Below are 26,715 nucleotides of genomic sequence, written 5' to 3'. Positions count from 1 at the left end.
TTAAGACTTTCTTGTCTGTGCCTGTGAACAGTGAAATAAGATCTTCACGGACAGATTCTACCTGGATCTCATGAGTCTGAGGACATAATGACTCATGTATGCCAGTGTCATGTGAAAAGGTGTACGACTTTGTCTTCCTTGTCCAATATGCATCCTGTGGCGATGACAGAACTGTAAAGTTATTCTCAGGTGATGAATATAGGGACTTCTGTTTGTACACAGCAGACTGACAGTCAATTCAGGGTTAACTTCACCTCCTATAGTGCTGATATTATCTGTCACCTCCATCTCTTGCACAAGGTGAGACATGTTTTTTCTTGACGTTTCTTTTGTCAGTCTTGAGTTCAAAACCCAAAGAATGTTGGTGCATATGGAGCCGATGCTTTATCCTACGGAGGGATTAGGCCTGTTTGTCTCTTTCTGAAGCCTTTACTGATGGAAGCCCTGTCTCTAATTAACAGTTCAAATTGGCAGAGCAAAGCTTTTACCCTGGCCATGTAAATGGTGTTGATTGATTTTAGAGACACCTTAAGCCAAGCCTCATGTCCATACGAAACGGCAGAAGAGAACTCAGATGTAAACACTTCATTTTTTTACACTAATAGGCATCATATATACAGGTGGACAAAGTAAAAGCATGCAGGTTCATTTGACTATCTACCATAATTTCACTTCATCAGTTTAACTATCAGGGCGGACGTGAAAGATAGGCCAACCATGTGATTATATACATGCAAAATACCACAAAGCTCATGAATTTAAAAAATAGTAATCCAACACGATTAATTTTGCATTAATATTATTATTAATAATAATTCTCAGGACATTTAAACTTTATAAAGTTAGTGGTAGTTGTGTGAGTCCATCTGGCGCTCATCTCAGCCGTTATATAACAGTTAGTTCCGGCCAAGCACTGGGACCTTTTACTATGCATGTATCAATCCGCTTTCCAGGTGTTCTCAGCCGTTAATTACGTTCACCGTTAATGAACCCACTTAACGGATCGTCGTAACGAACTTTCCCCGTAACACGAAATATATTTCAACAAATACGCCGTTAAATAATGAATAATCGTGAGGAAAGGAGGAGGGGACGGCCGGAATGCTTCACTGTAAACCTCCAGGTATGCTCATACAACACCTGATGACGATGCAACGTAAATTACTGATTCGGCTGTTAACACATCGGCATCTCGCGTATGCCACCAAAGCGACTGTCAGCATTCTTACTGCTGTCGCAAAATATATAGAAACACACAGATGTAACGTTAACCTACATGATACATTAGCCATTAGACCATTAGCTTGTTTGTGCTAATGTGTAGAGCTAGCTTAAGTTCCCCAAAATAGCATGCTAATGTGCCGGAGTGTTGCTTGGCAACAGTCCAGTCGCAGTACTATTTGTGTTGGCGGAGCCAAATAAATCATGAAATACGTTACATATACAAACCATAACCTGCTGTCGCTTTCTGCTGTTATTAAATGGCATTTGTAGATATGTTGTATTAAAGTAATATCACACTCAAGGTCGTGCTGTTATTTTCGCCACAAGACTGCGACTGAATCACAGCCGTGATGCTGTTAAGTGCAACAGCACTAACGTTACCTCCCGTTTGATACTGGTTAATTCAGCACTAGTGAAACTGGGACAGTTTGACCACAGATAGGCGAGCAAGTTTTTGAACATGTCAAGCATCTGGGATAGTTGCAAAATTTGTGCAGATGACTCCCAAAAGCACATGAAAACTGTAACAGTTAAACTGTATTTTTCTTATTATAATGGCCAATGCTTCTGTGAGCTGCATGTAACAAAGGGGCTTATTGTTATGTTATTTTAGTAGAAATAAAATCCTCATCTAATAAAAATAATAATAATAATAATAATAATGATAATCTTTATTTATAACGCTCGTTTTAAAACAGAGTTACAAAGTGCTTTACATGTCAATAATTAAAACAGGCAAGACATGACAATAAAAACGTTTAAAAGAACCGATAAAGACTGAGGAAATAGAAGACAATCTAAATGAACTTCAATAAAAGTGTGTTTTAAGAAGGGACTTTAAAGAGATCACTGACTCCACCGACCTGATTTCCTGGGGCAGACCGTCAGGGCTGACAGCAAACGCTCTGTCCACTTTAGTTTTCAGCCGGCCCTCAAGAACAGACAAAAGACCTCTGCCCGGGGACCTCAAAGTACATCCTGGTGTGTACGGCACTAAGAGGCTGGATATATAGCTGGCAGAGAGACTGGGAGGGAGACCATCGCTGCTCCCCCGTGACGCTTCAGTTAATCGCAAATATTTTTCACTGAAGCTTTAAGGCCTTCTGTCAATCTTACTTCTGATTGACCATGGCATAATGAAATATGTGTTGTTTTGCCTGTCAAATGTATGTACAGCCAGTTTAAGTGCCTCACCTCGCGCTGGTAATTGAAGCCACATACGAATAACTGATAAGCTAAGCAGTTGTTACCTTAGTTATGAGTGGCAAATATACAGTGAAATAAAAAAGCATTATCTGAAAACTAGTCAGGGCTATCAGGTTCTAAGTTTTGTCTCGAGGATGGACACACATTTGGGATAAGCTCCCTTCTGATATTGATTTGTACAGGTGATTCTACACCACAGACTCCATTTGAAAAACAAAGAAAAAGGCAGAGATGTGAGGTGAAGAGCATTGGAGACAGAGCAAGAGGAAAAATGTGAGGGGATATACAATGCCAAAGTTAGTAAGGACAGCAACAAGGCAGTCTGATGGGCACTACAGTATACTAACTGAAGGACCAGGGAGGAGAAAAAAAAAAGTGGAATCCAGATGTAGCCTAATTTGGACACAAAGCCAGCAGCTCTTCTTCTGATTCTGTCTCACAGAGAGAGGACACCACGCTCCCAAAATCTCTCTCTGCACACCCACTTGCTCCTGACCATGGCTTCCCCTTTTATTAATATCAAGCTCAACATACTGTAAAATAAATAATAGTAATTTAAACTGCGCATCAGACCAGCAAAATTGCTGACACGTAAGCTTAGGACAAGCTTACATAAGATGCCGCCTCAACAACACACACACGCTGCCTGCCCACACATTCATATTCACATAAAAATGCACCAAACTTTTCTCCCACATACAACACTTATCCTCCTGTCCAACTGCATGCAGATCACAAAGGATGCTCTTGTGACATTTCACAAATAATTGTCGCTCGCAAATTGCAGGTACATTTGCGGGTCTTACAGCGCTCTCACATGTTCATGCATGACTCATAAACGTGCTGGTTGTTTTCAGTAATATAATGTGTCATAATAAATGAGAGGAAATTATCTCATGTTGCAAGTTTTGGCTGGCATGTTGAAAATTTGGTGACAGGCCCGTGGTTTCAGGGATTTGCTCCAATCCAGCCACAAGAGCATTAGAGTTGGGTTGTGTTAGAACAGAACTAGTTCAGACGAAGTGCTGTCTAACCACATCAGTAATCAAAATGTTAATTGTTGTTTTAAACAGCCACACTGGAAGGCAGAGTGAAAAGCTACCTATCATAGAGAGAAAGGAGATGCAGTATCATTTAAAGAGGACCTATTATGTTTTTTTTTGGGGGGTTTATACTTGAATTTTGGGTTTCTACTAGGACATGTTTACATGCTTAAATAGTCAAAAAACATGCTATTTTCCTTGTACTGTCTGTGCTGGAACACCTGTATTCAACCATTGTCTAAAATGCTCTGTTTAAGCGGCTGTCTCTTTAAGCCCCACTCCTTTGTCAGTGTTTCTGGGTCTTCTGGATCTTGGCGTCTCTGCATTGTCACCGGAGACTGTGCCGGAGAATATCGGCACTTTCTACAGTGAAAATTCACCAATTAAAGCACGTTCCAGCAAAAATATGATCCAAAATAGGGCAGAAATTTACAACATCAGCAACCAATATTACTTTTACCCTGACATTAGCATTGCACTTGCAGCCAGGAATGACTGTAACAGAGAATAGCAGCACTTGTTACTGTGAAAAATCTCCATTAAAAGCATCATGTAGGCTATGTAGTGTAAACATTTGGAGCGGCATGCCAGGAGCACATGACCATATAAAGAAATCTGGCACACTATGATGTTATCCTGTAGCCAGAGTAGTAAAACCCTTACATACATCTACTTTATTATTTTGAGTCTTTGGCCATGACTCATATGAACAACCTTCATGGCAACACCATATATAGGACACAAAATACAGAAACACATAATAGGTCCCCTTTAAATAGGAAATAATAGCACACATTTTCATACCCTGGTAGATATTCATAGTTTCGCACTTGGTCGTTCACATAAAAAGTGACAAATAGTTGTAAAAAAAAAAAGGAACTAAAGAGACGAAGAGAAGCTCAAAACCTGTTTACTTTCTCATCTCTGCACTGCCGGCCAATCAGGGCATGAAGTGGGTGTGAGTGTCGGGTTGTCCGTCTCGGAAAGAGACAGAGATGGCTAGACACAGCCCCCACTGTTGTTGATTTGTTGTCTTTCTTGTCTTTTCCTTCCTTACTTGGCCTGTCTCAACATGTCTCTTGTCTACCTCTCAGTGTTTTTGACATTGTGGGGCACAGTTGCCCATATTTATTTATTTTGTTAGATTGCAGAGAGTCACTTATTTGCTCTACCTTTTTTGTTATATGAATTCACTCACGCTCAAAAAATCACCATCAAAATGTGCACAAACGACTGACAATGAGGACATTGTGTTGATCTGAAATACTTGAAAATCCTTACTTAATGTTTTTTCATCCTCCACCTCAGTCACACTCAGTTTTCTTTTAGCTGTTGTGGATTGACAGATGTGTCTGTCCCCTGTGTCTTATCCTTCTTTTGTCTCCTGCAGCCACTGCATCAATCAGATCCTGGAGAGCGTCAGTCACATCCACCAGCATGACATTGTGCACAGGGATCTCAAGGTGAGTTATTATATACCAGTTGTGAATACTATCCAGTTGTATAAAATCTCTTATAAATAGCACCGTGTTGTGAATGAAGATGAAAGGAATTTTTGGAGGTTCACACCTCACGCCGACGTCACAACGTGACGTAAATAACAACTTAAGAGATGAGCGTCATCCCTCCCTCTCTTCACCTGCTTTCTCTATTCCACTCTGCCTCTATGTCTGTCTCCCCTTTTCCCTCTAACCCCTTTTTCCTTTCCCTCCTTCTACGCCCCCCCCCCCCCCCCCACCACCACCACACACACACACTGCTGAGGAGTGACGAAAGCAGACCAGCTGCTATTAATAGCGGGTTGGTGGATGAGATGACGGCCAGTGACGATTTCCCTCCCAGCCAGACTGTTCACCCCTTACAGAAACCAACAGCACTCTGACCTCCTCAGCTGTATGATTTCTTTTTAATATTTATGGCAAATGAAGACAGCAAAGTGAGCTGAGATTTGAACACCTGGATAATTGCACCACATTTCTTTTATTGCCAGTTCAGAGTCCTAAACTTTAATAGTTTGCTTAGCAGTCTGGTCTATTACTTTAATGTGACAGAGCAAAATGAAGCTATTACTCTAGGGTAAGTAGACAAACATAATTGGAAAACAAACAGTCTGGTTTTGTGTGTGAGTGGCGTAAATGGACTGGTGTTGCTTTCCATTGATTTTTCAGCTTGCATATGGATCTTGGTATCAAATGAACTTGGGAGTGGGAAGAGTTTTAAAAAGACAATAATGGTGATGGATGAGGAGGTCAGACATGAATTACCAGTACATTAATTGTTAATGAACAACTCTCCTTTCATGTTTTGAAAATGCACCCGTGCTGCATCATTCTGTGCAGTCATATATGGTTCATACCCAATGAAATATATATCTTAATTCTAGTAGACATCTCAAAGTTTGCAAAAATTACAAATATGTCAGGCTCAATTTGGGGGAAATGTGTCTAAAATGATGCTCAAGACATCTAGAATATTTCCGTGTGATGGAATAAAGTGGTCTTGAATTTGAATATTTTACTCTAATATTTTAATGACTTCCATTGCATGCATTTGGCAAATGTTATTGCCCAAAGCGATTTGTAGTTAATGCATTATTTCCATAATGGCTTCAGTGAAGAGCTAAAACAAGCTGATACAGAATATATATCCAAACTCTATCTAATAAAATGCTTTTTTTCCTCCAAATTTTTAACCTGCATATCTTTTTTGATGGTAAAGCCTGTTTTCACTCAGCTGTTTTCAGTGAAAAGGTTCTTATAAACCCACTGTACACGACCCGCCCAGAACCAAATGACAGACTGATAAATAGAGTGACTAGCTGGTGAACTTAGTGGAGCATTAAGCAAACCAGAGCAAAAAACAGAGTGAACATAGGACTTAGTTTTCACAGGTACCCAGAAACACAACTTCTAGATAGCCATCACTTCTTTATAAATGATTATATGTCGGTGTTGTGTTTGTAGTTTGATGTGCTGCCCCCAAGTGGCCAAAAAATATCAACTGTTGCTGCTTCTATGTGATACTTTCTCTGGGAAAGATTTTTGGTTGTTGAGCCTCCAATCGTCTTACAGCTAAAGAGAAAGCAACATCTGATATTTTGTCTGATATTTAAGAACTTCCTGGGGATAAAGCTGCCAGAAGTGACATCTGTATCAGAGCCATAAAATTAGTAATAATGCCAGCTAAGTGTGGCATGGAGAGGTGTGACCTCACGCACACACACATCATATTTTTGCCTCCGTGTCATCTTGGGAGGGCCACTCGCTGAAGGGAAAACAAGAATTACAGAGAAAGAGTTGAGTGCTGTTGGCTGGTGGCAGGCTGAGTTGCCATGGTAACTGTAGGGTGAGGTCACCCGGCTGCTGCAGCGCCAGTGTAGGGACTCATTATGCCACCTCCCATCTATCTGTCTCTTTCTGTCTCTCTCTCTCTTCTTCTGTTGCTTTCACTCCGGCTCTCTGTCCCTGTGCAGTTCCCCCTGTTCTCTCTCTTTGCTATTGTTTCAGCTCTGCCCGATAGACGGGGGGGAATGGTGGGAGGGATGGATGAATGGATAAGTAGGAAACTAGATGGAGAGACTGACAGATGAGAAGAAATAGAGTATGAGCACAAAGACAGTATCAGACATCTGTCTGTCTGTCAGTATTTGAGGTGATAAGGACAGTTAACCACTGCAAGGACTTTTGCCCTCAAGACACAACACACACACACATTAGACCTGCCAACTGGGACTTGTACTCAAGAAGAATGGCCCTAAAACATCTGTTTTCTATACAGACCACATTTTCACTTGGTCTGTTCACCTGGACAACTGGAGAGTTACTTTATCTCGAATCTGCCTGCATTGTGATTGAAAGTCAATATGAAAACAAAGTAGGAAGAGCTGGCAGAAAAAGAAGAGCCGAAGTCAAGGAAAGAATGTTAGAGACACTTCTACGAGAGGACAGCCAAAGGCATTCATTAGCTACTTTTCCATAGATTTGTTCACTAGGCTAATCACTTGTATTGTAAGAGGATAATTATTACCAGTGGAAAAGCTTGTTAGCAGTAGCTCTGTCACCACAGTCGGTCACATGACTGTCGTCTTGCATTTCATCCCTCAGTAGACTCCCGAGGTGATGCTGCTGTACGGAGTCTCCTCCATTCCTTCAAGGGGTCGTCAGGTTGAGATAGCAGGAGGCTGAGTTAGATGACCTTTCAGCTTGTTCAGCTCATTTCTTTTCTTAAGAACGAGGTCACAGTGCTCAGATTGCACTTACACCTGACTGAGATCCGATTGTAGTGCAAGCCAGACCATCAGTAGATTTTTAATGCTAAAAATGATGACAGGGGCATCCAAAAACATGAAACACAAAAGCTGAAAGATCAAACCGCAGAAGTAGGAATAGGGGGAAAAATCTACACAGCATAGTATCACAATATATTGGGTGCCAATATTGTACCGATACACAGATGCCAAATAATGTTTTTTGTTAATGTATAAATTGTAAATATTGCAAATACAAATTATGGTAGAATACTATAATTATCAACCAGATACATTTTGCAGCAGTAAGAATGACTGAAGTGAGATGAACAGACTGAAAACTTCATCTTATTAGATAAAACTAATGTTAACATATTTTTCCTTTAGGGACATAATGTGCAGTTGAAAAAAGGGTAATAAATTGCAATATATGTCATGGCAATACTCAGCATATCGCAATGATAATGTATCATGGCTCAAGTAATGTGTTAATATTGTATCGTGGGACCTACCCCCAAGCAGCAGGCCTCTTGTCTAGATCACAGAAATGCTGGTGAATAGGATTTAGGGTGGATATTGTACGATACCAGGGAAAACCTGCAAACTCGACAGAGAAAGAACATAAATGGCTGTTGGAGTCAATCCCATGACCTTCTTGCTGTGCTATCCGCTCAACCACGCAAGAGAGTAAACAGGTCAACCCTATATTATGAAGAAATACCTAAAACGAGTGAACCTTAAACAGCTGTGCAGCTTTAACCAGTAACTGACCTCACATCAAATCCTGTTTCCTCAGTTTCTTCTCCCTCTCATCTCTTCCTTAAGTGACAGGAACTATGATGTAATGAGACGCAAATGAGGAAAGCGAGGAAGCAGTTGAGACAAATAAATCACAGTTAATATGTCCTTATCTTTGCCAGGTCCTGACTTTTTGCATGATCGTGTGAACAGAAAGGCCGTGTCAAAAATTCAGTGTTAAAGTCTGTGACAGCCGACTGAAAAGGTTTTTCCTTTGGGGGAAGCCTTTGTGGCCTGCTTGACCAAATCATGCCTCATTACTACTGTAGATGTCATCGAGCTCCTGCAGCTTATCCAGTCATGCAGACAGATAGGACATTTCCTGAAGGAGGGTACATGCTTATCTCTTTTGCCCTATGTATTTTTCCCTCTTTTTGTTCATAACTATGCTACAATGTATTTTATACTATGCAAAACATAGTTTGTCCAAGGTCAAATTTAACAACCTGCTCTTATTAAATGACACGTCAGTCTTCATTTTATTCAAAGTTGAAGATCTTTTGGGGTTTATTGAAGGTTGGCCAGAAAGAAAATATCAAACTAACTTGTGATGGGGATTAATTTGTATGTTTAACATTTTACGGCCAAACTTATTGTGAAAGAAATGTTGGAAACAGTCACTAGTTGCAGCCTGAGTGTAAATATTTCATCCTGAAGAACACTTTGTGTCTGTGTTTTGCAGCCAGAGAATCTGCTCCTTGCCAGTAAGATGAAGGGAGCAGCGGTGAAGCTTGCAGATTTCGGTCTAGCCATCGAGGTGCAGGGGGACCAACAGGCATGGTTTGGTGAGAAATAACCCCACTTCTAACAACTTGAATGTTTAACCTTATTATCTTTATTTATTCCACAGTGTTCACCCTCAGCAGCAGCGTTTGCTTCAGCAAGAACACCGCCATCGCTGCTTTAGGAAATAAATTATTAAGTTAGTGGCGAGCTAGAGTTTGTGTTTCAGCATATTATAATAATCATATGCTCTATTTTTGTTACTTTATATGAGAAATAAATAAATATGAACAAACATATTAGAGAAAGTACTAAACAATCCAAATTTGTCCTGAGGGAAGTATGTTTATTAAAGAACTGTCAAAAATAATTTTGTTTGTGTTGACACTCTGTAAACGTGTTTTATTTTAAACAACTATGTGGTGTTTATAGCTTAGGTATATTAATATATATTATTGTGGATATTAGTTTTAATATTCAACACAGCAATACAATAAATGTTTTATTTATTTAGAACATTATACAAAACACATATATACAAATATTTTAGCTTTTTGTAGCATTTGATAGAGATCATAAAAGCTTGTAAACCCATAGTCTTGCTCAGACAATGCAGTTATCAGAAATAGTTCTGTATATCATTATTGGGTTGCATTTTCATAGACACATTAACACAAGTTTATATTTGTTTATTGCAGGTTTTGCAGGAACTCCAGGATATCTGTCCCCAGAAGTGTTGAGAAAGGATCCATACGGCAAGCCAGTGGACATATGGGCATGTGGTCAGTTAGTCCTGTCTGTGTTTGCTGCATTCATATGCTCACTAATATTCATTAGGAATTGTATGCTTTAGGTTTTATATGGAGTATATTTAAATAGATTCTGTGTGTATGTGTGTGTGTGTGTGTGTTTTGTTTTTTTCAGGTGTGATCCTGTACATCTTGTTGGTGGGCTACCCTCCCTTCTGGGACGAGGACCAACACAAACTGTACCAACAAATCAAGGCCGGTGCATATGATGTAAGTACTCCCCTCTCAATCTTGTAGTTACCGTCCCTTACTTCTGTACATGTGAGCTGCATATGTGTCGTTTGTGTGTAGAATACCTGGAAACGATTAAAGCGGAAGTTCGATAATTGCTATAATCACCAGACTCTAAATAGAAAGTAATGTCATTGTCGTTAAACTTAATTTAAGGTAAACAGAAACAAAATAACACTAATGAAAACCATCTTGGTTCGTCTTCCCACTGTCCCAACAATCACTAGCTCTGGTTTGGTTGAAATGAACAAAAATATTCTGGCTCTATAAATGCTAAAATTAGTGTTTATTTAAATGGAGTCTGGTGGGTTTGGTGATAAAGATTTGGGGGCTGTTTCTGGTTAAACAGAAAGGATCTTACTACTTAATAAAGAGGCTTATCTTTGCAGGAATCCTTTCCATAATATTATCACCTACAAGAATAATCTGAGCCTATCAGTGGCAAAAACAAACACTTCAAGTGGACGTACATTGGCACTGCGCGAATGTCTCTAGTGGTTACATTGCAGTTTGTTTCGTCGCTGTCGGTTGCAGTGGTCTCTCTCAACAGAGGACCAAATATTCCTGTTCCCATTAGTCAGACACAAAAACGTTGGAAAACAGGGTCCAGGTTGATCATGACCATGATATAGAATAAATCAGTGTAATGTTGTGGAATATAAAATACAGAATTTTTCAAAGCAACAGGTAAATATAGAGATGGTTTTGAGTTTAAATGAGGAACAAGGTGAAACAGAAATAAAGGCCTGGCTCCATCTGCCAATGATGTAAAAGCCACTGTTGAGAATTCACAGATCCATTCATAAAATAAAAAATATTGATCAGTGCAGCTTTAATAAATGCTCATCTTTCACTGAGCTCATATTTGCGGGCTCATCCCAGGTTGGCTGACTGAGCGAGCATTTTGCAAATGGATCCATGAAGATAAGTGTTGTGGTTCATAGAGTCTGTCAGAGAGCTCCATCTGTGTTCATGAAACTTGAATTCTAATACACAATCTCAGTCATAATTTATGTGAATGGGAAAACAAGCACAGAGCCTCGAGATGAGCCCTGCAGGACACCTTCACTTCAAGTCTCGTCAAATAACACACTCAGAATTCTGTCGTGCAAGTCATTTAGAAATTTAATTTTGTTTTTTAATTGCTTGCTACTTGTTATTGCATGATTTTGATCTAGTTGTAGAAAAAAAAGTGATACACTATGAGAGAGCGATAGGCTTATTTATCAGATCTTGTCATAGTCTTCTGGGAGATCGGACTTTATTACCCGTATTAATTTCCATAATTGGAAGCAACCACATCTAATGAATGTGCATAATATGAGCATTGATATGAAGTGACTGTGACAAGCACTTGTAATAATGTGCACTTGAGTATCGCTGTCATGTAGACACCTTGAATCTCATTTTTCTTTTTTGTCAGTTATTGACAACTGACACTTAATGTTCTGAGTAAATGTCTCGGACAGCTTGCTTTGATTTTTAGTAGTAAACATGTTTGCTGGCACTTAATGCTACTGAGGTGGAGGGATGAGGGCGGCAGGTGTGGGTGACTGGAGTGAGAGAGCTTACGCTGACTTTGAAAACTCCCACCTGTTAGGACTGAAGGGTTTGCTCTTGAAGGGCATGCATTGACTGTTAGCTATCACAGGCTGAAAATCACTCCTTATTTCCTTTAACATGATATCAATGAAGGATTTTTTATTTTTGTTTCATATTGCTAAAATGACCCATCAAAGAAAAACAAATCGTTGCATCATTCCACATCATGCATACTCCGAGACAAAAGAAAATAAGACATGTTTCATACAGAAATAAACAGAAAATAGTAAAAATAAAGTTACTGTAATCATCTAACACATTTTTTCCATGCATTGTTTGGTTAATATGACAAAATCTTAAATATAATCTGTAAAAGTATCAAAGAGTCAGAGTTGTGGTCGCAATCTAGGTGTATTAAGCGCCAGATTCAATAAACATACAGTTGTGATAAGATCATTTTTAGCAGAATTATTTGTATTAGTATTAGAAAACATTAAACATGTTCATGGGAAGCAAAAAGTAGATAAAGATCATATCAATGACGATATGAAAAAAAAGTGCATTTAACTTTTAATTCTTTAACCCACACACTGGTAACTGACAAAGCTTGTTCATCAATACCAACATAACATCCAGTCTCCAGATGTGGTGGTAAAATACAACTCCTGTTCATACATGCTCCTCTGCTTTCTGCCTTACTATCTGGTGTTTTAGCACGTATTGCAGATGCAGGGCTCTTGAGGATCTGCAGACTAAAATATGTCTTGAGTATTTCTCTGTTTTAAATCTCAAGTTGAACCTGAATGTTGAATCACTGAGTAATATCAATGAAAAAAAATTGGCAAGTGACTGAAACAAGAACGATTTCTTCTCTTTTCCTGGACACAACCATATGAATTCATAAGTGTATATGTGTGCACATGCATGTGTGTTGAGCCAGTTGTTCAATGATCAAATGTTCAACGAAAACACAAGAACAGTGACATACATTCTTAATATGTCTTCCTTTTATCTGCCTCCTTCAGTTTCCTTCTCCAGAGTGGGACACAGTGACCCCCGAGGCCAAGAATCTGATCAATCAGATGTTAACGATTAACCCTGCCAAAAGGATCACAGCCGACCAGGCCCTCAAGCATCCCTGGGTCTGCGTAAGTCACACTCCTTGTCTTCAAAAGAATTCGTTACTAGCATGTAAAATACCGCTGTAGATATTTGTGCCATCTTCCAACAAATTGTCACATATTTGGACTTTCTACCTAATTAGGCATTCATCTGTTTCTTTCACACTCACACGTCCAGAGTTACACTGTAAAATATGTTAAGCATTTCGTTTTTGGCACTGCTTTTTAAAACAACAACACAAGGTCATGAACTGCTCAACACAGAGGCCTACAATATGCACTCAAGCAGAATTTGTAGTTTGGGGTAAAATTAAACACAAAACTCAAAATAAGAGCTTTGGACAACACTTGGATAGATGTATAACATACTACCATGACCAACATACTACCATGACCACAGAAATCTGCAGTTGCCAACAGTGAAGCTAACTCCCACTGATGAACATAACTTGGTATCAGAAACCAACTGAAGCAGGTGGTCATTCAGTTTTGTAATATAGAAAATAATGGATATGCCTGAAAAACAAGACACAAGGCTTTGAGTTCATTTGTCATTTGGAGTCAATTATATAGGAATAAAAGTGTTATGATGTCACACTAAAGTTAGGTTTATTCATTGTGTTTCCTCTCTACATACAGCAACGCTCCACTGTGGCCTCCATGATGCACCGTCAAGAGACTGTGGAGTGTCTGCGCAAGTTCAACGCGAGGAGGAAACTTAAAGTGAGTAGGGGCACAAACAAATACACATACAAACGCGTCCATGAAACACAAATCCTCATAATGTTGATTTCTGTGTCTCTCTAGGGAGCCATCCTCACAACAATGCTGGTGTCCAGGAACTTTTCAGGTGAGCTTTGGCAGGGATACTAATCACACATCAAGAGACAACAATTTGATTTGGCACACAGACTTCACAGCGGTGCCCAGTGCTGCTCATAGCACACATATTTGAATGAAGCCATACAAAGAAGCATCTGGATTTGGAGAAACTGAGCAGTTTTATAACAAAGAGCAAATCTGTTTGGTCATTATATCTAATAATAATGATAAGAACACTATAGGTAATTACTTTTTCTGACTTAATATCTCAGAGGCCAAGGATACAAATCGCTGTTGTTCCTCTACTGTCCTTTTTTGGGGCCTGAATCTAGTTTCCTTATATCCACAGATTTTATTCTTGTTCACATTTGCTTGTCAGCTGTCTACAGTTTTGATTTTGCACTTCAGGGGTTTGGCTTGGATTTCCTCCTTGTAAGCAGTTTGATCACCACAACACAGTCCACCTTTGATTGAACGCTCAATCTGTGGACCAGACAATGGTCAAGCAAGCTAATGCATTAATGCTATTGGCCTTGTGTTTATGTGCCTTCATGTAAGTAAAGCAGCTCCCGTGGATTACAGCCAACTACTCCACCGGTCAAGATTGATCTGGACTGAAGAAAGCAAGACGAGCCAGACCTCTGAATTGCTTTATACATAACTGCAGGCATGTTTATCAAATGAATGTCCACAGAAATAAGATTAATAATTTCGGGCGCAGGTACTTTGGTGCTGAGAAGATTTCCTGTCTGCTGCTTCACTTCATCCTAATAAAAGGGAGTTAGGTATCAGAGAAAACCTTGTCTTCACTAAGCCCACTTGATCCAAACACTTCTTGGAAACCCATGTCTTGTCTAATACTCTGAAGTTTATTAAAGTTTAAAAAATCCAGAAAATAAAAAGGCTGTCAGGTTTTAGTGAGGCTCTAGTCCCACCTGTGCCTCCACATTGAATCCCTCTCTGTCCAATAGTGGGACGGCAGCATACCAGCCCTGCCGCTACCACCAGCACGGCCGCAATGGCACAGGAAGGTACGTCTGCTTGAGGGGGTGTTGGAGTCGGGCACTGCCAACTTTGTACTCAGGCTGTTGGCATGTGGCCTGGGCTGCTTGAACCCCTCCACCTGCTGCCTGCTGCCTGCACACTGATGATCCACTTTTGAATGGTCGTCATTGCACTGGGGCATCTTACACACACACATAAACATGTAAATGGAAACCACAAACAAAGCTTAGCTCTTGACCTTTCAGTACTGCAGCGTGTCTTGATGCTTTAATAAACAGAGCTCCTCTCCAGGACTGGCTATTTAATTTCCTGTGTCGAACACAACAGCCATTTAACTGACACCCAGCATGACCCTCTGACATCCCTCCAACTATCGCAGCTGCCACCTAGCAAAGCTCTGTTTACACATCTCTGCATTACAACAACTTGTGCAGGCTGCATATCTTTCCCTCTGCAGCATAAACATTTTAACCTTTTATATCACAAGTATAAATAGACACGCCAGCCTTCAACCTAACGTAACACCCCCAGTTTTACCTCCTTTGAACTGGTTTGTATCCACAGTACTCGGCTAGTGCCCAGTCGATGCCTGCCCGTGCTCGCCGCAACCTTCCCTCCGCATGGCTCTGGCACTAACAGCCAGCCAAGCATGTGTATGAGCATACAGTACAGTACAGTATGCCAACCTGCATGGGAAGCTGTATAAACAGAATGCACAGTGTCCTTTGTTATCTATTTTTCTTTGTCTCCTCTCTCCTGCCTGCTCCGTTGTGTTTGTGTGAACAGACAAAACCACAAAGAGCCTAAAGGCATCAGTATGCTTCAAACAGAGTGTTTGTAGGATCATCAAACAGCGTCTGAAACCACCTTCCCTCAGACTTCGTATTTATAGAGGCTGCATACGACAGTTTTGTCACTTTCCGAAACCGACGCAAAGAAGACGTCAATACTGTGGTAACAACTGTGGTGTAAAAAACAAACATAAAAACAACCAATAATATATATTAGGGGTGTTCATCCCAACTTTTGTCACAATACAAGATATAGATTCTTTGGGTAACATTACAGTCATTGCCAATATCATAGAGTGCATTGTTGAAACAGCAGCTACTATTGCTGCAGCAAAAAAAAAAAGCTAGCTAAGGGACACGCCTGAACAGATTTGTAGTGCCTTATTAACTCAGAAGTGTTCATTAATGGAAATTAATCAAAAATACTAGTCTCTTTTTTTCTGGGAATTCGACAGGCATGACCTCTTCCCATTGTTCAAAACTATGCCTCGTATCCTTACTTGTACGATTATCACATATTGGCTCTCTTTGCGACAGCAGACTTTTAGCCCCACTTTTGAGTTTGACGATTTAGAGCAACTACAGACAATGTTGCGTTCAGACAAGCACGATCGACACGTCTTAAATACTAGTTTGTACGAAGCATACTGAACCTTTCACAGTGAATGTCAGTCACATGACAGAATGAGCTGCTGTTCAACCAAGAATTATCATGGTTTATAGAAGTGGATGCTATGCAGATAAGTCATCCATAATGGATTTATCTTGATGCTTGATTACAGTCGTTAAATTCCCTCATTGACCGAGTTACATGCAGTGTAAATGTAAGCGTTTGGTCTTGAATATTTGCAGCGATGATGTCCCTAACCTGAAGGTTTCTGCTCAGTTCGATGACTGTAGAGAATGCACTCCTTGGCACCTTTTTAAGACAAAGACTTTGAAGTGGATGCTGCATGTTTATGAGCCACTGTCATCGCATGAACCCACCACCTCTGTGAAAATAATTTAAAGAATGCCTTTTAACACACAGTAAAAGCCTGACGGGTGTTTGTTCCTGCAGTTGTCATCTTCAATTGTGTTTTCAGTTCAGATGTTAAAGATGCAGATATTAAACACGTTACTGTTTTCTTGCCTTCTTCACTGCCCTCCTTCCTACTTTATTAATGGAAGGTAAGGGAGGATCACTGGAACATCACTAACACAAATATGAGTGTTTATACTTTTCGAGTGTTTCTTTTTGATCTGTGTGGATGTGCATGCGTGTGGACATTTTTATTCAGTTGTGTGTTGGTGTCATTTCTGTGTAAGTCTGGTTATAACTGATCAGGTTTTGATATGCATGCACATGATATGATGTCAGTGTGGTTAATGTAGGCTACTGAATAGTCTCATTTAATATGAACTGGTTTGATTACAGTTGGTGGAGTATATTTTAAAATTGTGAAGTTTAATCTTTTTTTATTTATACTTGCAACTTTCCACAAAGTCGCTCCAGCACTTGTTCAGTTGAGTGTTAGCTGTATCACACTGAAATAAATCACTGGCACTTCATGCCACTCTGCTTAAATTTATGAGAGACAACTTCTTAATTTTGTTTTACTTGTATTTAACGTTTATTGTTTGAACTATGCTCAAGAATAGTGATAATATAGAGGATGATTTTACCCCAGAATAACATTGAAATTGTTTTGTTGTAATGTAACCAGGAACATTTTCCAAAGAGAAAAGTAAATGGGAAATCTGAAAATGTAAAGTTAATTAACAGTGCTTTAATTAGAAATAACAGCAGACAAAGGTTATATTTATAAAACACAAAAAATCGAACTAGAGCAAGTGCAAGTGCCTCTAAATATCCAAATTTTCTTTAACTGTTGCGATGTTTTAAAGTGTGTACAGGTCACAGTTGTCAAATCTATGGAGGCTAATTTCTGCCAGTAAAAGATAAAAATAGATGAGGTTATGCATGATTTAAAAAGAAAAAAAAGTACTGGTCGTCAGAAATCAAGATGGAGATACTATGTTAAAATTATAGTAATAGGTAGGTAGATAGTACAACTTTTAACTTTTTACTAACTACAGTTTTTGAATGATATACTATACTTTTGAGGAACCATTACATAATTTTAATGTATTTTCTCATAAATCTGACTCACTGATTTTGACTGAATTAAGTCACTTTTACTGAGTATTTATCATTTTTATTATCATGTTTAATTATCAGTCTGTTTATGTTTTCATTCTTTCTTTTCTTGGCGAAAATCAGCTTCCATACAACATCAACAATGTCCTGGGAGAAAAAGCTGAGGGTGTTGGGGGTATTATTGGGCTCTTTAAAAAAGTCTGTGTATTTAAACAAATTAGAAAAACACAAAATGGAAAAAGTTTTATTTAAAAAGCCCTCAGGGCAAGTACATGCTCCAGAGGAGTTATTTTAGTATTAATACTTGAAAATGTTTCCGAATTTGTAATCAGGTTTTTCTGTTTTCCAAGTTTACTTTTCATTTTTAGTTTGCTATTTTTATATGCAGCAATAAATATAAAATTTCCTTAATCAACCTGATTATCCCCACTGGTGGAGAAACAATAGTTTTAGTTGAGAGGTTGTTGTTTATATAACAGTTAATCCAATTAATATTCATGTAAAATTAGGTGGACCTGATAAACCTTTGTTGGACCGTGTTTTGTTTTAGTTTGTCCTCGTGACTGAGTGATCTCAACCACTGTTGTGTTTGGGGGATATTTACTTTTCAGACAGTGTCCTTACCATCTTGTCTTTCTGTCTTTCAGCATGCAAAACTTTACTAAACAAAAAGTCGGACGGTGTGAAGGTAAGTCCTCTGACCCATGAGGGTTTTATCTACATTATTTCTCCTGTCTTACTTACTCTTCCTCTCTCCTGTTGTCTCCCTTTTGATCTGTCACCCTAAATACTCTCTAACAACATGTATCTTTAATATTATGAGCATATGGAAAAGTAGTATGTTCTTTAAGTTGGATTACTTTTGTGCTTTGGTGCTTCTTTATTAGTTTTACTATTAAATGTGACTTAAAGGGAAAAGGATTGATTTTAAAAATACAGTAGCAGCTTGATCATATTTATGAGTTAGCAGTTAAAGGTGGGGCACAGATAATACAGATTAAAGTGAAAGTAAGGGACTTAATAAAGACCTGTAGGCTTTTAAAATGCTGTTTGTTTTTGACCACCAGGTTTTTCTTTGATTCACAGCGATTTGAGCCACCACTGGGTCTTGGTGCTCATTTGTTTTGATCGACAGTCAGCGTCAATGCATGCAGTGAAGCGCCATAATCAACAAGGGCCAAAATAAAATTCCCATTACATACAGTGAATTAAACAATAGCTAACCCCCCCCAAAAAATAAGATCTCCAAAACATTATACAAATAAACTGCACGACCAATGATTTAAATCCTTTAGTTGTCCTTGAAAAATTAACTCCCTGTACTGTTTTAGTAGCTGATTGTTTTTTTTCTGCTGAAGCCCTCTTAGTGTCCCTTTGTCTCATCTCTGTTCCTGTGTAAGCTTGTGTAGCCGTTTTGTTTTCTCTCTTTCTGGGATCAATCTGGCAGTTTCACTTTTTTACTATTTTGATTAGTTCCTTGTTTCCCGATGACCCCTTATTTTTTTCCTCCTCCTTTCCATTGCTGTCTGTCAGAAAAGGAAGTCCAGCTCGAGTGTTTGTTTGATGGTGAGATCGGCTCTGTCGTTTTTCGTTCATTTTTCATTCTTCGTCTCTCCGAGTCTTTTCCCCCTCCGGTTCTCCCCTCCCCCCTCTCTGTTTCATTTTATTCCTTTTGGGCAGAGATGCTTGAGGCGTTGTCTATGACAGTTTTTGTCTTGTTCTGATTTCTGTTGGATTTCCTGACTCCATCCAACATCCCTGCATCAGCCTTTCTGCCATAAGTGCCACCAAAACCATTTCAGCTGCTGACAGATAACACACACACACACACACACACACACACAATCACCCTCAAGAGTTATCCTCTCCTGATGTCTGACTCATCCACTTATGGATAATATCAGGCATTTTGGCCTACTTACCAACATCCCTGACCATCACAGGAGTGAGGGACATTTTATTTACTGTAAGCATCAATATACAATCATTTCCCCTTTTTTCAATTATTATTATTTATTGTACCCTCATTATTTTTCATTTGAGTGAACTTTTATTTTCTTTCCCTCTACCTGTAAATAAAACAGCTGTCTTGGTCACCTGCAGATAATCAACACCGCTGAACTAGAGACAGTTCAGGACTGATATACAGAGAATGTGGTGTATTTAAAGTTAAAACATATAAAGATATTGAGATTAATTTCAGTATTTCTTAGTGATTTGGTCTTTTGATCTTTTTAAATAGCTTTTCTTTCACTTTATTGGATTTTCAAAATAAAATAGATATGTATATGGTTTGTCACTCGTTAGAAAAGTAAGATATCTGATATCTGATACAATAAATTAGTTCAGCACTAATACTTAATAGATAATTTAATTTTCCACTTCATACAAGAAGCCAAACTTCTCAATTGTTAAAGAGAACTCTGCTCTCAAACTCAAATCCAAACTCAGATCAAATGGTAAAACTAAGCAGTGCAGATCTGATACAAACCAAGATTATGTGACTGTATTGCCTATTTCTCACCTTAAATATCCCCAGAAACACATTTCAATGCACTGTTTAGCTGTAATCTGAGAATTTCTGCACAGTAAGTGGGCACCAGCCTGTGCCCTGTAGTGTTAAAACAGAGGCTGAAAAAGCTGAGATCAAACAATAAAACTAAGCAGTGCTGATCAAATATGAACCAATATTATGTTTATGTGTTGCCTGTTTCTCACCTAAAATGTTTTCAGAAACATAATTTAACTTACAATTACACTGTAATTCAAGATAGTTTGTTACCAGCCAGCCGCCATTATGTTTCCTGTGTCAAAATATCCAAGCTCACTTTATGTCACCCGCCAGCAGGGGCGGTTATTGGTCTGGTACGGCGCAGTACATTCTAGTAAGTGTAGGTTCTTCACCTCCTGTTTCCTCTGGTCATGTAGCACCAATTTAAAAAGAATTTGTCTTTCTATTACATAGACAGCCCAGTTTTATGAAAAGACCATCCTTTCAGCAGTGAAATACTTGTTGCCTGACAACATACAGCCATTCAGGAACTTTGAAATCATTTCAGCTAAAAAAGTATTGAGCTTTCATGCCCAGCCTTAATATAACAGTTTCAGTTATAAATTCTGTATCGTGCTGCTCTGAACTTTTTAATCCTTGTGAATGACCTTTTTGTGGTGGAAAAAAATCATCTCAAACTTTACATACAAAAGTCTGCACTTTAAATCCTTGAGTTCTGTGAAAGTGAAATTAATTCTTATTTTTCTAAAGAAATGTTTCTTAAACACCTTTTCCAGTTGCTCAACAGCACTGAAAATGTACTGAGTAGTTACCAAGTATGAATGTGTGCCAGTGGAAAAGAAGGCAGCCTTTTCTGAGTCAATACATCATTAAAAGGCGAGAGCAAGATCGTGTATCAATTCTAGCACATTCGACTTCCTTAAATGGTTATTTCTGACCCTGTAACATAATTTCAAGGCTGTAGAAAATGAACACCAACAAAGACTTTACAGTTGTAGCTTCATAATGCTGACTGTGAATTATGTTGCTGAAATATAGTCTGCATATTTGCACTTCTTGAAGGAAATGTAGTTTGCCTTGTCGGCCTCAGTGTTGCACATTAGTTTTTCTGTTAGAAGATGTTCCTAGTTGGCCGGGGAGACTGCCAAAATACTTTTTAAAGCCACACTTGGGTATTCACTCATCTCAAAGTTGTAGAAAAAACATCTAAAAAACCTCCCAGCACTTTGCTCTTAACCTTTCATTAACCATTCGTCCACACCTCTTAACTTTCTTGTGGGAATACTGATTTGCATTCAAGAAACTACTCTTTCTCCTTCCCCTCAAGTTAGCCTGAGGCCGAGGGGTAGAGTCCAGCTCAAGCTGTGTTTTCTTGTTCACATCACACATTCCATATTTAATCTGCAGCTATAATCTGCACCTCTGTTGTGTAGAAGAACCACTGCTCTGGTTTAAAACAGGATCAAAATAAGTATTTGAGTGAGCATTAAGTAAGATAATACAGGTGTACTCCATATATTTAATCTTTTGAATTACACTTCCGTAAAGCTGAGATAAAAAAGTAGTATGGGTCAAGCCCAGAGACACTAGATCCTACATTTCCCATAATGCAACCAATACCATCTTTTTGTTAGGCCCTCCCTGATTGTTTTTCATACTCCTCAACTTTCTATTAATACTTGTAGTCTCCAATCCCAAACTGAGAAACCAGATGATTTAGACACACATGATTTATCATTTAGACATAGAAACCAGGTTGGCATCTCATCATTACCAAGGCTGCGCCACCTTTTTGTTGACAGAAATGCTATTTTTCATAAGGAGAAAAACAGGAACATGCTGAAAAGCTGTTTTGTAGGGCATAGGACATCTGTACATGTATAGACATCCTGTGTTGGGTCATTGATCCAATTGGATGCAGCAAGACTGAAGGGGCATGATGGCCATCAACCTTTATTTATTAAGGTATTGTGAACTCTCAGGTTCAGGCAAGGTAGGAAAATAATTATTAGACTAGTCTACAAAGCAAATTTTGTTTAATAAGAAATAAAGACATACAAACTTGTAAAACTTTTAATCCAAATGTGTGAAATTACACTGACATCCCCCAAAAGGGGCATGTTCTTGATGTTTTGTGAAGTACCATATATGTGGGTTTGGTCTTCTGGCACATGCATCTAGTTGGCAGCGGGAATATCTAATGAGCGGGAGAAGTTAAGAAGTGCTAGCAGTTTGCTTTTCTGCAAATGCCTGGAAAGTGTGTGTCTAATAATGCAGTTCTACAGCTGTATCACTATGTAGGCCTATCCATTATAACCTATTTAACTGAATTCATGGAAATGGGATAAATATTATGGAAAAGTTTTGAAAATGTAATGTTGGTAACAGTGTGTGGGAACCCTGATTATAACTGACTCTCAGAATGGTACTTAGAATGACTACTAAACCTGCCCTTTATCTGTAAAATCAGTGGAGTTCCCCTTTAACAGTAAACAGACCATTTATTGCAATTATTGTGTGCATATGGGAATTTTTGTTTTGTTTCTCATAAATTATGACTTTTATCAGTGGAATCACTGCAATAGAATTAGCAAGAATGTATTTATATTTACTTAAACACAATATAAATACATCTTAATACCTTCGAATGTACTTAAAAATCATGACTTTCATTAAATCCATTGATTTCCCAGGACTGCAGCCAGTGAATGTGACACTCATTTTTTCAGTTTAATTAAAACTTGTGCTCAGTAGGGTGCACCAGTGCAGTTGAAGTAAAGTTCATTCAGTAAAACTATATTGTGATAGATTGTGCAGGAGGCTGTGTGAGGGTTGAGGTTAACTAGTTGCAGTTGCAGCTATGCTAAAGTAGATTTGTGGGTAAAATAGGCTTTAATGTTGTCTTCAAGCTGACCTTGCATGAGCTAGAGAAGGGCGATAACAACGTACGGTACATACCTACATGCATGCACACACTATTCTCCACAATTAGAGAACAACCTGTCATAAAGGCCTTTCACTGCATGCACAGACCTGGACTGGTAACCATTATTATAAACTTATTTTCTGCATATTTTTGGCTGTGTTTCTGCCAGAAATGGCTCACCAATTTCTAGTGCTTGTTTTAGATACAGATTTGTGATTTCTCCTTTTATCCCAGCAGATGTTGATTTTACCTATTTCTTAAATGTGCTGGGAAAATACCTAAAATCCAATCTGAAAATATGTTCATTGTTTAAAAAAATGCATGTGCTGACTAACTGTTCTGTATTTGTACTTTTTCTTTTATCGTTGTTAAATGTCTGCAAAAGTTGTAGACATTAAATGCAGGCATACGCCAGGATGCTAGACTCAAAAGAGCCCTCCGATCGTTCAATACACAGCTTTATAATAGAAATAAAAATATTTATTAAACAAGTTAGAAAGTCAGTGCGCTCACATTGTTGTTGAAGCAGGACATTTAACCTGTTTCAACTAGTTCCTGATGATCAAATGAAGATTATTCAGAAGCTACATGCACAACAGACAGGAGAATACAACAACAGCTGCCCTTTAAAGTGCACAAAGCAGCAAGGTGCAGCTGATTGATCCGTGTAATGGCTCTGTTCCTGTTTTCGACCTGAGATTCCCATAGGGTGGTTTATGGTTTAGACCCAGTGGGAGCAGCGGGAGTCATTCTGTGTTGTGTTTCTTTGCCCCAGTCGCAGGGAACCAACAGTAAAAACAGTGTAGTAAGCAGCAGCAGCACCAAAGACAGCAGCATGTCATCTTCAGCACCAATGGTACCTCATCTCTATTTGGTTTCTCTCACATTGCTTTTTTTTACAGCATCATTTCATTGTTCCCACCTTTTTAATGTTAAGTTCTGTCTCCTCATCTTTTCGTGTCTCACCCCATGTTAAGTGAAATCTTGTACTTTGTCCTCTCTCTCGTCCTTCATTCTCTGCGTCTTTGCTTCTGTTTTGAACACAAACTGTGATGTTGGAAGGGGATTTGATGACTTTAAAATTGAACGACTGGTTTGCGCCTTCGAGTGTCTCCCCTGGCTCGTGTTTTACCCAGACCTCCTCTGGACACACTCCTATATATATTTACACAGTGCACTACACTGACAGGTAGACAAATGACTTTCATTTTGCGGTACAACAGCAGACACTTCAATCAAGTTCTGCTCAGCCACATTCTGGTGACTCCTTGTTGATGGTTTGCCTTTTAAGAAAAACAGGTTTATGGCAGTTTTCTTGGAAAGCAACAACAACAAAAAAGTTGAACCTGTACTGCATCAAAAGACGGCATTTTACAAATTGCTCTTGGATATGTGAATGTGAAGGACTTCTGGGTGAAACAGGAGCTGGAGTGGACGGGTAACAGAGATCACAATTGTATGAGGATGCAGCCTGTGTTCATATGTATGATGGGATTGAGCTTTAACATAAAATAGAGCTTGAACAAGACAAATCAATGAAATCATTGAGATCTTTAAATCGAAATTAAGCTCTTACAGTAATGCCAGGGGTTTTAAAATATATTTGGTGGTTGTTAATCCAGCCTGATATGATAGCCAGAGATTATACTTATTACTAAATATATTTAACATAGTTCCAACAGTGAAAAGCAGGAATACTCAACTCACATTGCCCAGGGTCCACACAAAATGACAGGAAGCCAGGGGCCAGTTTATAAACAAACATTTATATTTAGTATATAGATAAATAGACCTCTGTCAGGGGGGTCCGTGGTGATACATTGTTATGCGCTCTTGCACTTTATTTATATTCAAAGTACAGAAAATCCCCCCAAATTCCCAGTGAGAATCAATTCATTTTCATCGGTGAATCAGAAAATGGTTGGTGGGCAACCCTGCACCCCATCGTACAAGGGCTGTATGTTGAGTATCACTGGTTTTAAGGAATAATTCAACATTTTGGGAAGATGACTTAGGTCTCACGTTAAGTACTGAGCTAGAGCAGGAAGCAGATTGGCTTAGCATTAAGACTGGAAGCAGGGAGAAACAGCTGGTCTGGCTCTGTCCAAATTCCCGACTGTTGTTAGTTTCACATTTTCTATTGTCTGGCAAATAGCATCATGTAAAGCAACAATGCCACAATGTGTTATACAAATCAAACAGACTTAATGTATTAATCACAAAGCTTCAGATTTACCATACAGATATAGCGGTGATGTTGTTCTTCTCATGCAGCACTCTGCAAGAAAGTACACATACATGATGGACATTGTTTTCTACATAATGCCAGTGCTGAATTCTGCACACCGGATGTTAGTAAGCTGTTGATGCCAAACTATCAAAATTGTGAAAACTGAGGCAAAGCATTGAGCTAAGTTTGGTTAGAAATTTCCAGGCTAGATTCCCCCATAATCCCATATGTCATTGAAGGGGCTGGATGTTCTAAGGTTGTAGTTTCTGGATGTTGGGTCCAGTGGTGATAGGGATCAAGAGACTGACTGACTGACTGACTGACATACTGACTAAACCAGTATATCGTGGGTTTGTTTGCCAAACAATGCAGTACTTGGGGTTACTTGAATTTGCTTTGTGCTGAATGTTTCTGTGGCAGGGTCAAGGTTGGGGATGAGGAGTGGTCACACAAACACACAGTCATCATGCTTAATGGTAGGCTGTGATGGGGACAAATTCACGTGGGTCATAACTCAAAAGTGTTTGTGACATGCAGGTAATAGCTAGTGTGCATTTACTAGCTTAGCATTAAAGCCAATAGCATCTTTCAAACTATTCTACTTAGGCGAGAACAGCTTTAGAATTGGGACAGCGACACTTGGAAAACACAAAAAAGTCAATACTGTGGCCTCAGTTTACAACTTTATGTCTTTATGCTGAATGGCTGACACATTACAGTAAACAGGCCTTCATCAGACCGGACGATGATTGCTTCTGCTTCAGAAAGAGGAAGATGGCACTCATATGGAGGCTTGTTGCCAAAGCAGAAGTAATAAAATGGTCTTTTCTGTGTTTTTTGAGTGTTGCAACCTTAGATCCTCATTGCATCAGTGTTGGTTTTAAGATACTTTTGTAATTATTAGGCACTATGTTGGATATACCAGAGTTGTAACTTCCATTTGGATATTGAAGCAAACTGCATTTCAAAACTGTTGAATAACCTCCAGGTGACATAAACGTGCACTCACACTTACATGCACACACAGCCACGTAACAGAAACCCTTGTCCTCTGCCATGGCCCTGGCTGGTGAATATGTGTTTAGCTGTGTTCACGGCTGTTTTCATGCTTTTCGGAGACTCTAAATGATCCTATTCCTGGGAACACACTGACACTGAGCACCCTGACATCTACAGCCATCAGTTGAATCACCACAAATGCTCCACAGCCTCTGTACTGTAGCTCCCGTGCTTTTGTTTTGGTGTGCGCACATGCGTCTGTTTTATGTGTTTGTCGCCATTGAACTCGTTGGTATTCCCTGGCATCTTCTCCGGTGCCCATCTCCCCCACCCACCCCCATCCCCTC

General features: G+C 39.1%; 1 protein-coding gene across 37 annotated transcripts in view; it reads left to right on the top strand.

Moving 5' to 3' along the window:
• The window catches only part of camk2g2 (calcium/calmodulin-dependent protein kinase (CaM kinase) II gamma 2), an 89,240-nt gene that overhangs the window by 47,811 nt on the left and 14,714 nt on the right, over positions 1-26,715 (top strand). For 11 of the 37 annotated variants that reach the window (XM_078160698.1, XM_078160697.1, XM_033613427.2 and 8 more), the window contains exons 6-15: positions 4,864-4,936; positions 9,200-9,302; positions 9,939-10,022; positions 10,165-10,259; positions 12,848-12,970; positions 13,583-13,666; positions 13,751-13,793; positions 14,737-14,796; positions 18,349-18,389; positions 23,915-23,995. In XM_078160698.1, coding sequence (XP_078016824.1) covers positions 4,864-4,936; positions 9,200-9,302; positions 9,939-10,022; positions 10,165-10,259; positions 12,848-12,970; positions 13,583-13,666; positions 13,751-13,793; positions 14,737-14,796; positions 18,349-18,389; positions 23,915-23,995 — 787 coding nt within the window. Of the gene's footprint in view, positions 1-4,863; positions 4,937-9,199; positions 9,303-9,938; positions 10,023-10,164; positions 10,260-12,847; positions 12,971-13,582; positions 13,667-13,750; positions 13,794-14,736; positions 14,797-18,348; positions 18,390-19,234; positions 19,268-23,914; positions 23,996-26,715 lie in introns of all 37 variants that reach the window. The other 26 variants (XM_078160702.1, XM_078160701.1, XM_033613409.2 and 23 more) reach the window with 5 other exon arrangements.

Source organism: Epinephelus lanceolatus, chromosome 17 (genome assembly GCF_041903045.1).
Source record: "Epinephelus lanceolatus isolate andai-2023 chromosome 17, ASM4190304v1, whole genome shotgun sequence".
NCBI lineage: Eukaryota > Metazoa > Chordata > Actinopteri > Perciformes > Serranidae > Epinephelus > Epinephelus lanceolatus.
The sequence above is the reverse complement of the archived record's forward strand: the minus strand, read 5'-3'. Positions and strand labels throughout refer to the sequence as shown.